This window comes from Eupeodes corollae, chromosome 1, assembly GCF_945859685.1.
Source record: "Eupeodes corollae chromosome 1, idEupCoro1.1, whole genome shotgun sequence".
Lineage (NCBI taxonomy): Eukaryota > Metazoa > Arthropoda > Insecta > Diptera > Syrphidae > Eupeodes > Eupeodes corollae.
The window spans coordinates 102,758,677-102,776,642 of NC_079147.1; the positions used below are offsets into that span (position 1 = coordinate 102,758,677).

A 17,966-nucleotide genomic window follows, 5' to 3' on the forward strand; every position below is an offset into this window, starting at 1 on the left:
TTTGAATTCCTATATCAGCTTTCGACGACCATTGAAAAAAATCACGTATTCGATTCAATAAGAATAAATTATATACAACTGTGTTCAAAATAATAGTAGTGCTCATTGAACTATAGCATCCCTGACATTAACGCCATCTTTACAGTTGGAAACTTAATTTCTGTGATGTCAAATTTTCTAACGGTCATATATTGAAAATGAATTAACAACAAAAGATATTAGTCAGCTTTTAGATGTTTGCTTAATTAGAGCTGTTCAAAATAATAGCAGTGGAGCTGATTTTGTTTGATTTGTAAGTGATACATAATTAAAACTATTTATTTTTTTTTCTTAAAAAGTAAGTATTAATTTAATTTTGATAAATTTCCAAAACAATTTTTTTTTGTTTAAATTGAATTAAGAGCAAAACATTGCAATGTGGATAAGCGATGCCTAATACTCAAACTGCGAGGGGAAGGGAAAACTTATTTGGAAATCCAAAATCTCTTAGGATGCTCACCCACAATGATACAATGATAGCCCACGCCATTAAATTTAAGGAAACACCCGAAACCCTAGGCAGAAGCAGAAAGAAGACAGTCATGGAGGACAGGCGCATTGTCCGGATGAGCAAAGCGTAGCCCTTTACGTCGTCGTTAAAATACAGAAGACCTTAGACTTGGAGGTAAGTGCACTTACGATTCGGAGACGATTGTTGGAAGCAAATTTAAATGTTCGCAGTTCTCGCAAAGTCCCGTTGTTGACCAAGAAGCACATTTAAACTCGACTCCAAGTTGCTAACGAGCACATAAACTAGCCTAAAGAGAAATTGCGCAATGTTTTGTGGACAGATGAGAGTAAAATTGTTCTTTTTGGTGGCACTGGATAACGCAAAAACGTCCGTCATCCACATAAAATAGAATAAGCACCCAAATTCACTACGAAGACGGTAAAATATGGAGGATCTAAGATTTTAATTTGGGCCTGTTTTTCATACTCTGTTGGCCCATAAAATGTATCGAAGGCATTATGGATCAGCGGGTCTATGTCGAAATCCTACAAAATACAATGCTGCCATTTGCTGAATATGATATGCCGCTGAAATGGGTCTTTCAACAAGACACCGATCCGAAGCACACAAGTCGAACGGCTAAAGAGTGGTTTCCGGTCAATGGGATTGAGCTAATGTCTTGGCCAGCGCAATCACCTGACCTTAACGCCATTAAAAACGTATGGGGGGATGCAAAGAGGGAGGTTAGAAGAGCTGAGCGTTCTAATAACCGAGAACTGTGGGCCGTAGTGAAGGATGCTTGGAAGAACATACCAAAGGAGCGTTGTGAGTGTTTGGTAGACTCGATGCAGCGTCGGTGTAGTGTAATAGTTTTATAAAGCCATAAATCATTCCATGAAGCGCACTACTATAATTTTGAACACAGCTGTATGTATGATTTAAGCAATGAACCTAAGTATGTTGTAGACCTTTAAAATATTTTGAATTTATGGCATCATCACATGCAGACAAAAAAAATAGATCTTATTTGTGCTCCTAGTAATAAAAAGGCAATATTAAGATATTTACAGATTGCCAATCTCATTTATATATATAATTTTTGCTAAAAGATCAAACTATACACTCGTAAATGTACGTAATCTAGGCCTATTTTGGTAAGTTGCTGCACCATTTACGATTTAAACTATTTATGCAAACTGAATTATAACTTCCTAAACGTAAGTTGCACAATCACGTGTTTGAAAAGCTGCCATAAACAAGACTTACAAAATAAGTAACCATGAATTAATAATTACTAAAATATCTTAATGAAATGAAATAAAATGATTTGGGATTTGTTGCGTTCTAAGTAAGTAATTGCCGATCAGCATTAATTATAACAAAAAATCTAGGATTATTTTGGACGGAACAATAAAATCTATATTCGATGAATTTTTTGTTCTCTTAAGCTTCTCGTGTTTTGTTTAATAACAAAATAAAAACGACCTTAAATTATAGCAGTTGACAATAATTCAATCAAATCAAAGTGGTTTATTAGAGCTCAGCTCGAATCAACCTCATTTGATGTTATCGAAAGTATTCAAACCCTAAATTAGGACTTAATCGTTCGTAGCACGAGTTCTATAGAAAAGTTTTAAATAAATTAATAATAGAACAATGAGAAAGGAACAAACAGTGACGAGCAAAAGTGGTCAAATGTTCTCGACTATTTAAAAAAAATTGTTCAAAAGTAAGAGTTTTGAATAACATTAACATTTTTTTATTTTGGTTATCCAACTATAAATTATTGTGTATAATAAGATTTAAAAAAAAGAATATATTTAACAAACAAAATAAAAATAATAATAATTGTTCGATGTGACCATGTTTACACGTTTAAGTTTCAAGAGATTAAACAAGGTCTTTTAATTAAGTCTCTACTGTGCTTTGTTTATTTTACTGTTATTCCACAAGTAACAGTTGAGATAATTATCATTTGTCTTAGTTTCTTGTAAATGAAAGTTAATTTTTAAACGTTTAGTGCGGATTATTGTCAAAATTAAAAAAAATTGTAAAAATATCGTGAATAGCGCTATTTTTTTTACTAAAAAGTGGTGAATCATCTCGCGAAATATCCAAACTATTACAAATTTAAAATGCTTCTGTGCTTAAAATTAGAAAAAGCGTAAATATCGTTGTACCATCTATAAAAAAAGGAACGGAAACGACTACTTACTGACTTGGATGCTAGAAGAATGGAAATGGAGTTGTGGATCCTAAACACCTAAGCAGGCAGCCAAAAACATAGACAAGTCAGTTAGTGAATGGACTGCACGCCGGGCACTCAAAAGAATGGGATTAGCAGCTAAAGGGAAACCAAAGAAGCCTGTGCTTTCAGCGAAAAATATTAAGGCCAGGTTAGTTTTTGCTAAAAAGCACAGACAATGGGCCATAGACCAATGGAAAAAAGGAATTTGGTTCGACGAGACGAAGGTCAATAGAATAGGGACGGATGGAAGAGCTGTTTATTGGTCACGTCCTGGAGAAGGACTTCAACAACATCAAGTTCAGAAGACCGTAAAACATTGAGGAGGCTCGGTAATAGCTTGGGGCTGTTTCTCGTGGAACTCTGTCGGACCCTTAGTAAAAATCGAGGGTATCATGAACAAAGAAAATTATTTGGATATTTTGAAGACAAATTTACCACCTTTTACTGCATCGATGGGCTACAAAGAGTGTGAAATAACTTTTCAGCAGTTCGGGGACCTCAAACACACTTCGAAATTTGTCACAGAATGGTTGGAAATCAACAGTTTATGACGACGACGTGGCCAGCACAAAGTCCTGACATCAATCCAATTGAAAAATTGTGGTCAATTGTCAAACGACGCACAGTGAGCTCAAAAGCGAATCTTCCGGGTCAAAAGACCAAAAAAAAAAATACCTTTTATATCAAGGCTGGAGGTGCAAAAAGTGATTGTCAATATGTCAGAGACAAAGAAATGATTTAAATTTTCTGAGAGAAGAGTCTACTCAGTACAACATTTCTCGTAGCAGCTTTCAAATTTTAGAAACATTGCAATCGATCATATTCTCGTCTCAAAGATGAATTCAAGGAATGGTTTGAAGGGAAATTTATTTGTGCCAACAAGGATGCTCTATCTTGTAGCTCTCATGCACTGCTTCGACCCAAAAGGAGACCAAGTAAGCGATTTTTAGATTGCGGATCAAAAGCTAAAAAAAGACAAATTATTTCGGTAATGGAAAACAGGTCACCTGAAGAACTATGTTTTGCTGCACGGACAAAACTAAGGCAGGTAGGTAAAAGGGATGCTGCTCAATTGATTGGAAAAATACTTGAATCTGCAGTGCAAGCTAAGGTCGTACAAAAAATTTATAAAGGAAACTCTTTTAATCAGAAAACCACTTCATATACTCCCGATAAAGCACTAAGCCTACTAGTATCTTTGAAACTATTAAAAATGCAGTATTGTCAAATGCGTATAGGTGCTCTTGAAATATGAAATGATATTTACCCCTCCTATACAAAAATTATGAAAGCTAAGGAACGTTGTTATCCAAAACTAACGGATATGACCTTAACAGAAACTACAACTCTTAAACGACTTTTAATATGTTTGAATAGTAATATGACTCAATTAGTCAATAAAAATGAGTTTTCTTGTCTTGTCATGTTATTTAAATGGAGAAGTGACGGTTGCGGTAGTCTCAATCGCTACAAACTGGTCGGTAGCGATGGAGTGGTTAAGGACTCCACTATTTTGGTGTCTTATTTTGTTCCACTGCAGTTAAAGGCTATAGGTACAGATAACAAAGAGTTCATACTGTGGCAAAATCATCGAACTTCTTCAACACGGCTATTTCGACCGATCCGTTTTCGGTTTGTAAAAGAAACTGTGGAGGAATTCCTTTCTGAAACATAAAACATTCAGGACCAAATCAATAAATTAGTGGACGTTGGTGTTGATCTTTGGGGTCGTTCTGTAAGCATCAAATTAAAATTCCTTCACTTCCTTGTAACGCCTTAGCAGGTAACCGGAACACCCAAAAATGTTATATCTGTGGAGCAAGGAGCCTGTAAATGAACGAAATTGATACTGTATTGTGTCGAGAATACAATACGGAAAGTTTATCGTGGGGTATGTCACGGGTATATTAGGTCCATAGAACGCTTGCTCCATATTTCCTATAGATTAGGCATAGAAAAGTAGCAAGCTAAAACCATAGATGAAAAAAAAAAATGTGCGGACAGGAAAAAACGTATCATTGACGAATTTCCAGTGAGAACAGGGTTTTGAATTGACAATTCAAAACAAGGTGGAGGTAATGCCAATGACGGTAATACCGTTAGTAGGTTTTTTAATAACTCAGAGGTTACCTCCGACATTACTGGTGTTAATAAAGATTTGATTGAAATCTTCAATATTCTAAGATGAAATGTTTGACTTTTAACAGTCGAATTGTTATTTCCTGAACACCGTTTAATTTAATAAATATGATTTTAAATCATGAAAAATGTGCTTTTGTCTAACCATGAAATTAACCTTGAATCCTTTGAACACTTTATCCAAGAAACTGCGAGGAAATACGTTACTCTGTATAAGTGGTACCCTATGCCTGTGACGGTTCACAAGCTGTTGATCCACGGTCCTACTGCAATTAAAAACTTTAATCTTCCCATAGGAGCATTAGCTGAGGATGTGCAGGAAGCACGTCATAAAGAGCTGAAGAGATATCGAGAGCATTTTTCAAGAAAGGTGTCTTGGAAGGCGGCTAACTCGAACATATTAAATCTTCGGTTGATATCGTCATCAGTAGCTTTCAGCCTAATACTCCACCAAAAAAATATGATTTTGACGAAAAGATCTCGAGTTTGTTAATTACTGCAAACGAAAGTGATAATGAAAGTGACTGTAGTGACAATTTCAGTGAAATTGGACTCCAAAATGTATCACTTTAAAAACCTACAGTGCTCCACAAAAGTCTGCGTACAAAGATGAATTATTGAAAAAAAATCCGCTCTTATTCACAAACGATGAGTGATTCAAATTTTTGAAAGGTATATTTCAACAAAACAATGTACAAGGTTTTGATTTTTTATAATATAAATAAACAAAATATTCTATATTCAGAAATGAACAAATTGAAACCATAAAAAGTTTGAAAATTATCCACAAAAGTTTGCGTACTGCTGTAAAAGATATGAAAAAAACGTTAGAAAAAAAGAAAAATAATTATTCTTCTTCAGTATTTCGTCGGATATCCTTTTGACCTCTCTTAAGCGGTTTTGCATAGACCCTACAAGTTTCTCTGTAAAAGAACTGCTTATGCTATTCCATTCAGATAATATAGCTTCTTTTAACTGATGTTTATTTCGGATATCGTGGATGCGGACCTTCCTTTCAAAAGCATCCCAAAGGTTCTCAATGGGGTTTATATCTGAACTCTGTGGTGGGGCTCGTAGCAAGTGGGGAGTGTTGTATGCCAACCACATACGTGTATTATGTGGGGTATGTTTGGAGTCGTTGTCTTGCTGGAAGTAGTAATCGTTTGCAATACCCAGAATTTCGGAACTTGTTTTTAAATTTCGTTTTAGTATGTCAATATAAACATATTGATCCATGATCCCTTCGATTATTTCCAGCTTTCCGACGCCTGAAGACGCCATACCATAGGACCCCCACCCAGACCGTGCTTTACAGTCTTGATAGTGCACTAAGGATTAAGGGCATCGTTTGGTTTTCGCCACACCCTCAAACGACCGTCACACTCAAAAATGTTATATTTCGACTCGTCGGAAAATATAACTTTTCGCCAGAAGTCCGGAGACTTGTTAACATAATCCTTTGCGAACGAGAGTCGTTTGTGTCGGTTGATTTTATTGACAAATGGTTTCTTCCTGGGTGTGCATGACTTCAACCCCCCTTGAACTATTACTCTTCTTACCGTTTCTGGATGCGCTTTGATGTTGGTATGTTTTTCAAGTTGTACGCTTACCGCGTTAGCCGTTTTGAAGGGCTCTTGGTAAACCATCCGCTTTATTATACGCTTATCTCTTACAGAGAGCTTCGATGATCGGCCAGATCTTAATTTTGATTCAACTTTACCCGTGTTTTTGTACTGATTTATGGTCGTTTGGATCGTTGACCGGCTTCTTGAGTTATTTTTGATATTTCCCAGTAGGACATTTTTTGTTTTAAGTTCAAATCAATAATTAACTGCCGCTCACTTAAACTTAACTCTTAATTAACCATTTTATAGTTTTTTTACGAAAAAAAAATACAAACAACTATTTTCCACGCGTGATAAGCACAAACAAAGCCCTAAGAAACAAACCTGTTTTGCTAAAAAATTAACGGTTACTTCAATAGTATGTAATGCAAGTATAAAATATTCTGTACGCTAACTTTTGTGGACGATTTTCACAGTTTTGTCGTTGTTTTTATTTTTTTATTTTAATAGAGAATATTTAGTTTATTTATGTATATTAGTATACCTACATCAAAACCTTGAACATTTATTAATTGAAATATACCTTCCAAAAAAATATATCACTCTTTCTTTGTGAATTGTTCGCAGACTTTTGTGGAGCACTGTACATTGTTATCACATATCCTTGTATTAGTATAGCAGCTACTCGCGTATACTCTATATTACTATGAATATTTACAGTAAGTAATAATAACGAGTATTTATTTGGAACAAACTAATCTAAGTAATTTAGTAAGATCTTAACAAAAAAAACAACTCATTTAGAAATTATATGACTTATGACCCGCTAGATTCATGTTTGAGACCACTGTGCGACGGCTGGGGCAGTACCAAAATCACCCATCGAATATTCAGGAGCTTTGGTAACGATTGGAGTTGGAATGGAGTCATATTCCAGGAGAATTTCTTCATAATTTGGTGGAAATTATGCCTAAGCGTTGCTCACAAGTAATAAAAAATAAGGGCCTATGGACTAAATACTAAAAGAAAAAACAATTTTTGAAACGTGCATAATTGGACAAGTCGCAAATTAATAATATAATTTTTGTTTTGTAAAATATATCCTTTTTTTAAAAAAAAATATTATAAATAATAAACGTAAGATTCATAATCTTAATAATAAAAAATAAAAATATTAGATTATTCAAATAATTGAAAACATTTCACAACTTTTGCTCGTCACTGTAAATGGGAATAATTTTAATTTTTTGTATGCTAATATGATTTGTGTTATGTTAATATTATGTTCGTGTACTAAAATGGATTTAATTTGAATGTTATCAAAAATAATTTGACTAGAATGTACACTAGAGGTACTTTTATATTTCGGATCATTGATTTATTTGTTGTTTTTAATAAAATTTATAAAAAACACTATAAACTGTCAACTATAAAACTTTCCTCTTCATATACATAAATATTTTTGTTTTGTTTTTGGTTTACATTCACACGAAGAATTGTTGTTAATTTATGTTATAGTACCTTGTGTTGTGTTGTGTTAATTTAATAAAAGAATTTTATTAATTAATATGCACCCCTTAATTAATCGATACTTGAATAAGCATAAATCTATATTATTATAGTGTTATAGTTTTTTTTCGATTTTTTAAATAATTTTTGTTATTGTAAAAGTTTAGTTTGCAAAATTTATAGCAGGTTCTATGTTGAAGTTTTTTTTGTTTTGTTTTTGAAACTAAAAATATACTAGTTCTCTGTTGGTTTTTGTTTGTTTTTTAATAAAATTGTTCACCTTGTGGGAATTGTTGTATTCATACAAAGTTGGAAATCACGTAGATCGCCCCATCCGCCGTTACCTTTGCGTAGCTTTGTTTTCTTAATTAAACTAACAACTGTCAGTGTTAGAGATCTGGGAAACATTTGACCAGCATTCCGGGCGATGCGAAGTACTTGTTGCACCTTTGAGATCACTTGATTAGATTCACAGTTTTTCTTTTTGTGATGAACTCCACTGAAAAAATTAAGTATATTTGAATATAAATCATTGCAAATTATTTAGCATTTTTTTTATAATTGACTTGATCCTTTTAAACACTCTACTAACGAGCATACACTTCGTGTCACATGGATAGGGACACGCTTTTTTCGTTTCTTATTTTGACAGAAAGAATAGGCTGAGGATATTTTTAAATGTATCCCTACTCAAATGAAAATTAAAATCAATAAAATCAGATATTTGGTTAATTTCTCTGACACAGCGAGATATTGGCTCGTTAACAGCATAATTTATTCTATGAAGTGCCTCATGGAATAAATATCGATTTCTAAGCACTCGAGTTGGAACATGCAAATTCATAAGAGACGGACAGTCAATATGAAAGGATAAAATATCTTTAATAAACATTATGAAAACTATTTTCCGGCGGTTTTCTAAGGTCTGAATGCCAAGAAGTTGACGTCGAGTATAAAAGGTGACATAGCATCAACGTTCCATCTAAGTTTATAAATAACTATTTTTGTAAGTTTTCTTTGAATTTTTTCAATTCTAACAAAATGAGTTTTGTAAAACGGATTCCATACCACACAGAACTCATCTAACATAAGCAATGTAAAGCGTTTTTAAGGTTTAGGGATCACTTAGACCTTTAGAGTTGCGGAAAACAAATCTAAGCATAGAGTTGGCCTTATTAACTTTGAATTCTAAATGATTAGCGAAGTTGAATTAAGAGTCAAAAATGAGACTACCAGATCTCACGATCTGGTTGCGACTCTATCGAAAACTTTGTTCTCAATATGATAATCATATACAAAAGGAGAAGAGTGGCGGTAAAATGAAAAAAATTGACACTTAGAGAGGTTTAACTTGTTGATTTTACACCATGTTGATAAGCTTTGAAGATCTTCTTGAAAAAGCACACAGTCAACTGGATCCTTAATGCATCTCAGAAATTTGAGATCATCGGCAAACATGAAGGAAGGAGAAAATCAGGTAGATCTTTTATGAATATAAGAAACAAAGGTCCAAGATGGCTACCTTGGTCGATCGAATCAATACGAACATATTGAATGCGTCCTGTGAGTAAGAATATATACCTAGTTTTTCCAGTTAATGAATTAAAATTTTATGGTGAACTCTGTCAAATGCTTTGAGAAAATCCGTGTAATAACATCGACTTGATATCCTTTTTTAAGATTTTTTAAAACAAAGTTAGAGAAAATTGTAAGATTTGTAGAAGTTGATCTCCCGGATAGAAATCCCTGTTTAAATGGGGATATATGCTCTTTTAATAAAAACGAAAGCTTATCGCAAAGAATTTTTTCAAAAAGTTACTTGTAAATCGTGCGATAGTTGGATATGTCCTGTTTTCGACCACTTTTATGAATAGGAGTTATAAAAGATGGTTTCCATTCGGAAAGAAATATACCTTTCTCAAGTGACCTGTTAAAAGTAAAACATAGTATTCGAGACAGGGAAGGCGCACAATTCTTTAAAAAAATGGAAGGAATTTCGTCTGGACCGGCATTCTTATCGTCATTCACGCCCGATACAACTTTCTCAACCTCAGTTATGTTAAAACTTAACTGACCAAAGTTAATCGTGTTATTAGATGGTGCCAAGAGAAAGCATTATTGTTATTTGAAACTAGATAATTAGATTTGAAACATTTGGTAAAATTATTGCAAATGTTAGGTACGCCAGTGAACGTGTATCCCAAATACTTTATACATTTTTGGAATTCCACTATTATTTTTTTTATTTTTAATAAAACCTGCCTGCTACCCCTATTGTAGCAGGTGTTTTATTTGTATGACAATTGTCGTTCACTCAAGTCCGCATTGTGAATGTCGTTATGGTAGCGTTTTACTTAGCGTTACGCTACTTGACATCTGGCGTTTTGTGGAATCTAAAATTTTGATCGACAAATGTCACTCTCATCAATATTGCAGTTGTCGTTTAAATAATCTAAGATGCCAAGTGAAACGTTCCTTTCTGGCGGTTGTAAATTATCAAACGCCGCCGGTGTGAAAAATACAACAAAAATGTAAGATTTTTGTTTATTTTTTCTGTTTTTCATCTGTATTCACTTATTTTTTTTTTACTTAGGGTAAATGTTACGAATCCGCAACAAATGAAACGGCTATTGGAACTGATGGAACTTAACCCATCATTGGCCAGAAAATTTTCAGAGAGGCGTCCCCCAAACAGATGATAGAAAACAAAAATGGGAATCGGTTGCGAATACCTTCAATTCTTTGGGGCCACCGACTAGAACCCAAAAGGAATCGCAAAAGGTGAGAAAAAACAGAGGCCAGTCTATTTGGTATTCCATAAATCATTTAACAGGTTTGGTTCGATGCCAAATTTAAGGTCAAACAAAAGGTGCTGTTTAATAAAAAGAAATGGAGGAAACTGGAGGAGGTATTTGAACGAAGCCGATAATATTATTGCCGATTTACTTCAACTGAACAACATTGTTGACCCGGAGGGCAATGTATTTGGGGGTTCTAGACCAAATCCAACTTTGGTAAATATGAAACAATATGAAATTGAAAGTTTCAAAGTTTAAAATGAAACGCAAAGAAAATCAGAAGATGAAAGAAATCGACATAAGATTAACGGAAATTGAGTTGAAAAAAACAGGCTCATCGTTGGTTGTGCAATGCCCAAATTGAAGTCATTGCCTACACCCTCTTGGTAGCTGCCTTCAGCAAGGAATCTCAATACAGCTGCAAGCTTTAAAATTAGTGGCACCGATAACATGCTTCGTCTTTTCGGTACCTTATCTTGCAGTTCATTCAATAGATAAACAAAGGCGTCCTTATTCAATCTAAAGTACATTACGAATCTGGAAAACAACTTAATAGAATTATTTAAATTTGTTCCTGTGTTTATCAATTTGGCATAGTCATCTGTTTATGTGGAATGTGTGTGGATTGAAAATAATAGCGCTTAAGTAACACAATACCGACTCTAAAACGCCAAGAAAGTGACTCGCCACAAAAAGTGACAAATGTCGTTTAAGTAAAACGCCTTTTATAATAAGGGTGATTGCTTTTTTAATTAAGATTCCATTGAACAAATAAAGTTTTTATAAATAAATGTATTTAACAAGCTGAAGCCCTTTTCAAGAGCAATGTATTCAACTTTCAAATTGGCATCAGACGAAGAAACTTTTGTTGTTTTTAAAATTTTAATACTTTTTATTCAATACGAATGCATTTTGGTTCTCAGCTGAACATCCACAAAGGAACTTGGACTTCTCCAGATCAGTCTACCGTCAACTAGATTGACCATATTGCGATCGACGCCAGACACGCTTTCAGCATCATGGATGTACGAACTTTCCGAGAAGCTAACATCGACTAACGGTAGCACTTCGCGTTTCCAGACCTAAAGCAAAACTGGAAGATGCTGGGAATCGCAAGAGATCGCCAAATTCTTTTCCGACCGAGTTACAAGTAACCTCTCTCGAAGTTCTCTGCCGCCAACACAATGTATCGAAAAACAGTGGCAACATTGCCAAGATGCAATCAGAGAAGCCGCCTCTGATGTGCTGGGTTTCAAACAGCTACCAACAAGGAACCCCTGGTTTGATGAGGAATGTCGGCAGGCAAATGCAGCCAAACAACAGGCACGCAAAGCGTCGCTGCATAAAAGGACGAGAGCTGCTCAATAGCTCTATGAGCAGAAAAGGCGAGAGGAACGCCGACTTCTCAGAAGGAAAAAGAGAGGGCATGAGAAGTGTGCGTTCGAAGATGTTGAGAGGTTCAAAAGCAGGAATGAAGTTCGAAAGTTTTATGAGAAGGTGAAACAAAATTCACAGGTACATAAACCTAGAACCGAATGCTGCAAAGACGAAAGTGGAAACATCATAGTGGAACCGCAGTCAATGCTGAGGATATGGGAGGACAACTTCTGCAGACTGTATAACGGCGACGACGAACTGAATTCCTCTGTTCGGCAGGATGATCCATTCAACATAGACGACGAAAGCCAACAATCCCGTCCTCCCGACTTAAACGAAGATTGCCATATCTAAGCTAAAGTCTAATAAAGCCGCTGGAGCGGATGGCTTGAATGCCGAGCTCTTTAAAGCAGCTGGAGATAAGTTGGTTTGGAGCGTGCACCAACTTATCTGTCAGATATGGTCTGAAGAAAGCATGAACGATGAATGGAACCTCAGTATTGTTTGCCCGATCCAAAAAAAGGAGACCCTCTAAACTGCACCAACTATAGAGGAATAAGTCTACTTAACATCGCCTATAAAATCTTCTCTGCCGTAATATGTGATCGACTAAAGCCCATCGTCAACAACCTGATAGGTCCTTATCAGTGTGGTTTTAGACCAACAACGTCCATAGTTGATCAAATATTCACATTACGGCAGATCCTGGAAAAAACCCAAGAACACCAAATCGACACCCACCATCTTTTCATTGATTTCAAGGCCGCATATGACAGCATATACAGGGACGAGCTGTATAGAGCCATGTCTAGTTTTGGCATACCTGCCAAACTAGTCCCTTTGTGCAGGATGACCATGGAGAATTCATGCTGCTCCATAAAGGTCGGAAACAACTTAACAGAACCCTTCGATGTCAAAAAAGGTTTTAGACAAGGTGATGCGCTGTCATGCGATATTTTAACATCGTGTTTTAAAGAAAAGTGCAGAGCTTACACGTCAACAATAGAGGCACTATCTTTTAAAAGTCTGTCCAATTACTAGCATATGCTGATGACATTGACATAATCGGAAGAACTCAGCGTGATACCAATGAGGCTTTTTTGAGTATTGAGGCAGAGGCGGAAAAAATTGGTTTAACGGTTAATGAGGGCAAAACAAAGTACATGTTGTCGTCAAGAAAGGACATACAACACCGACGTCTTGGTCAAAACGTCAGCATCGACAGGCGTAACTTTGAGGTAGTCAAGGACTTTGTCTCTCTAGGCTCTGTTGTAAACGCAGAAAACAACACAAGCGCTGAGATCAAACGCAGAATAACTCTTGCTAACCGCTGTTTCTTTGGACTAAGAAAGCAATTGAAAGAAAAGTCCTCTCGAGGGACCAAAGTGTTGCTATATAAGACCTCATATCCCCGTCCTGCTATACGGTGCAGAAGCAAAGCACCTTGGGTCGCTTCGAGAGAAAAGTTCTTCGTGTGATCTACGGTCCCGTATGCATCGAAAGAGAGTGGAGGAGAAGATGGAACGACGAGCTGTACGGGCAGTACAGCTACGTGGACTTAGCCAGAAGGGTAAAAGTCGAACGACTAAGATGGCTGGGTCACGTAGAGCGCATGAAAACCAATGCTCCGGCCCGGAAAGTCTTCGAATCTACACCCACAGGACAGCGCACTAGAGGAAGACCGTGGATCAGGTGGCGCCCACAAGTGGAAAGTGACCTCACCCAACTTGGTATGGAAGAATACTGATTTTCTGAGTAGACAATGAAAAACCAATACATTATGCGTATAGGATAAACCACAGCCACAACAGTACTCTCACAAGGAGGCCATTCCATATATGTTCATGGAATTAACCATGGGGCTGCAACATATCCTGTGGTACCACATCTTTAGTGGTGTGTTAATTTAGGTCTTTGATGTGTTGATGTGAAGATAACCCTAGAAGTGGCCGCCCGGCTTCATGAGAAACTCAATCCACCGAGCTTTATCTACAATTACATCATTTTGTATAGAACGATTTTTACTTCCACTCCAGACTTATTTTGATCTTATTTGAAATACCGACTTATTTGTCGATTTGTATATTTACTGATTTCTATGGATTTTTTTATAATTTAGGTAAGTCTACCTCGAAATCATGAGGCAGGACGACAGTCGCTCGTTACCTCCTTTCGCAAGATTTTTAATCTTGAAAGAAAGTTAAATATAGCTTCTTGCGTTCGCTCACAAGTAGAGAATTTACACGCTAATAGATAAATTTAGATCTAGTCCCTATTCACACAAAAAAACAGGTACTTCTTTTGACCTTCTTCGGAAAAATCGCCATAAAACTTGTATTTATCAACTTAATCCAATATAATCTTAATACATACGTCATTCATTCCACATTTTGTTTTTTCTAAGGGCTTGATAAATATCGTCAAATAAAAAACTGAAAAAGCTTGTACCTATTCATGTGACACGAAGTGTATTTATATCAATACAACCTGCTATCTTTTAACTTATTGAACAAAATCAAGATCCACTAAGACGACAACACTTGTATTTAGACCAAATATATACAGTTGTGGCGAACTAATTAGGAACGATTATAGAAATTTTATGTACTCCAAATTTTTATTAAAATTCTTCTCTATAAAAAGTTTTAAATTTTTGTCTTACATATATATTATACAATTATACAAATACAAATAAACAAAATTTTTACAAAAAAATAACAAAAAATATAAAATTAAATTCAAAAGATTTTGAAAAAACAAAATTAGCTGGCGAACTAATTAAGAACAATTAATTTTTAGTCCAAATTTGAAGTCTTACTTCAATATTTTGTTGGGAAACCCGCAGTATGCTTAGGGTCATTGTCCTGCATACATTTCCAAGTCACGGGCAACTCTCCATCTGCATAGGGCAGCAAAACGTTTTCAAGGATGTTTATGTAGCTTTGGGCATTCATTATACCTTCTATGCGATATAACGGACCGGTTCCCTTATATGACATACACCCCCTTAATATGACACTTCAACCTCCATGTTTAAGGGAGACAGTTGTGTACTTAGGGTTGAATGGTTCGGTTTTTGGTCGTCGAACATATTGCTTTCCATCGGAACCGACTCTATTGATCTTAGTTTCGTCACTCCACAATATTTTTTTCCACTGTGAGATGGTCCAGTTCTCATGTTCTCTTGCAAAAGCTAACCTAGCATTTCGGTTTTTTAATGAGGGCAGTGGTTTTCTTCTGGCCGATCTTCCAAAGAGCTGGCTCTCACACAATCGTTCTCTAATAGAGCGTGCTGAAAGTGCATTTGGGTCTTCACCGAAAACTCCCTTTCGTATTGCTCTAGAACTCAAAAATGGGTTTTTTTTCGCAGCACGAACAATTAACCTATCCTGGGCTTCAGTGGTTTTACGGGGTCTTCTCCATCTTGCAACGAATTCTGTGGTTTTCAACATATTTAATGGCATTGAAAACCATCGTTTTGGAGCAATTAAGCTTATTTGCAATTTCCTTATATGAAAAGTTTTCATTATTCCTTAGATTTATTATTTCTTCCCTCAGATTTTTTGTACAGCTTTTGTTCTTTCCCATATCTCTTTCAAAGGTCTTAAAACAAAGTGAGGACTTGTAATTCAGTTAATTTTCAAACAAATTATTAAACTTACTTACAAATTTTAACGTTTAAAACGAAATAATAAAACAAGAAACAAATCGTTCTTAATTATATCGCTAATTGAAATAGTATACAATTTATCAAATAAACAATTTGCTATTACAATAACTATGTAAGTTGATGTTTACGTTAGAATAGAGATGTCATCTCTCATGATCAACCAAACGGTGTTACCAGGAGTTGGTAAAATCGTTCTTAATTAGTTCGCCACAACTGTATACAACTATACTTTTAAAATATTTCAGTTCTTATTGAAAACCAACTTACCATTCACCAATATGAAATACACGAGGCCCTTTGACTATCATAGCGTGTAACTTCTTTACCAAGCATTGCTGCGAAACATGCTGCAGCGACCAGTCCCAATTGTAATCATCATACGAACAAAAATGCTTCGCACATACTCGTATACCATGCCATGTGCTTCGATTGAAGGCAAAGCCCATATTGTGCTTGCTACTGATCCATGGCATCACTTCAACCTGTCAATAATTTTAATAAAACATTTCAAATAAATATTAAGTCAAAAGATTTTTATATGTTTTGTATATCAATATCAATGGCAATCTACAAAAATTTTTAAAAATGAATTCAAAACTAAATATTGCGTTTCCAGATTATAACAAATTTTGGAAGTCGAAATGAATCGTTGGCAAAAAATTGGTGACACGCAGCTATTGGTCATATTCAAAGTGACTTCAAAGCTAATAAGAATTTGCAAGATACTTTTATAGGTTGATGATTATAACTATTGAAGACCACTGTTCCAAGAATATGATGTTAGAAGCATTAAAGCGGTCTTCATTTTGAAAAATGTGTAGGCTTCCAGATTTGTATTGGGTTCAAAATAAATACGATCATTGTTGTCATCTCGTCAGATTTGTAAAGTAAAATTCTCACATATAGTTCCAGTTCAGCTTTAAAAAAATTAATTATGCTGTTTCTCGTATTGTCCGTTCTGTGGCAGCACATATTTAAAGAAAAACTAATATAAGTCCTCCATTTTGTCTGTCATTTTTTTGGATGGAAGATTATCGAGAGGAGAAAAAGTTGACGAGAGACGAGATAAATTCTTTTTTGTGAAAAATACCTACATACATATGTAAGTAGGACACATTAAATTATTCGAGAAATTTGTAATTAATATAATTTATTTAATAGTAAATAAAATCCTATTGTTTTGCATAATTGTTGCAAGCATTTTATATGGGATTTTAACCTATGTAAGTCGTCGAAGGTTGTGATCATTCAAAATTGAAACCACTGAGCCATGGGAGATCCCTACGGCTTCCAAAATCTCTCGCACTTTCAATCTTCCGTCGGCCAATACCATATCGTGAATTTTTTCGATCTTTTCGGGTGTAGAGACTTTAACTGGGCGTCCAGGACGTTCGGCATTTTCAGTGCTTGTACGGCCACAACGAAATGGTGCAGAGTCCCCATAGTATTTATCAAGCTTATCCTTGGTCTCGGTAATGTTTTTTTTTCGCAAGAAATAATGCTTAATAAGCACACGAAATTTACCGTTTTTCTATTTTCTCCTCAAATTAGTGAGTAGTCTGATAAAAATAGCTGTCAAACACAAACTAACTGACGCAGCAAGTTTAAATTTTGACAGGAGTCAACTGACAGATGCCTGTTGACAGGAGCAGTGTTGCTGTTTCAGTAAAGAGGTCAAAAATTCAAAAAGTCACGGACTTATTGACCCGCCCTCGTTACAAGTTTCAACCCATTATTTTGTATGTATAAAGAATATGCGCTTTTTTGAAAAGGAAATTTTCTATGGGAATGAGAGTCGAATTTTCTCAGTTTGTTTTCTGATCGTCGTTATTGTTGAATTTAGTACTTACAAAATTTATACTTAACATATAACTTACAGTGGTCGGCATAACTATTTTGACAGAGTGAATATCTTGTTATTTTGATATTTAAAAGATTTTTTTGGCAAAACTGAAATAGGAATTGAATCTTTGGCAAAAAATGGATAATTTGATGGCACAGTTATCTTATTATAATTAGATTAATTAGTGAATAAAACTTGGAACTGATTCTACAAGTTTCTTCAAAAAGAGTTTTCACCTCAAAAATAGTCTCATTTCTCCTGCGACTCAATGATGAATTCCTCTTTTCTTTTTATATAAGCCCATACATTTTCTATGAAATTTATGTC

The 17,966-nt window shown here is 35.2% G+C and overlaps 1 protein-coding gene across 4 annotated transcripts in view; it reads right to left on the reverse strand.

Annotated features, from left to right (window-relative positions):
* The window catches only part of LOC129938986 (alpha-1,6-mannosyl-glycoprotein 2-beta-N-acetylglucosaminyltransferase), a 100,588-nt gene that overhangs the window by 11,675 nt on the left and 70,947 nt on the right, over positions 1 to 17,966 (reverse strand). For 3 of the 4 annotated variants that reach the window (XM_056046941.1, XM_056046867.1, XM_056047094.1), the window contains 2 exons: positions 16,064 to 16,278; positions 8,232 to 8,450 (listed from right to left, as the gene is read on the reverse strand). In XM_056046941.1, coding sequence (XP_055902916.1) covers positions 8,232 to 8,450; positions 16,064 to 16,278 — 434 coding nt within the window. Of the gene's footprint in view, positions 1 to 8,199; positions 8,451 to 16,063; positions 16,279 to 17,966 lie in introns of those variants that run through there. The other variant, XM_056047013.1, reaches the window with a different exon arrangement.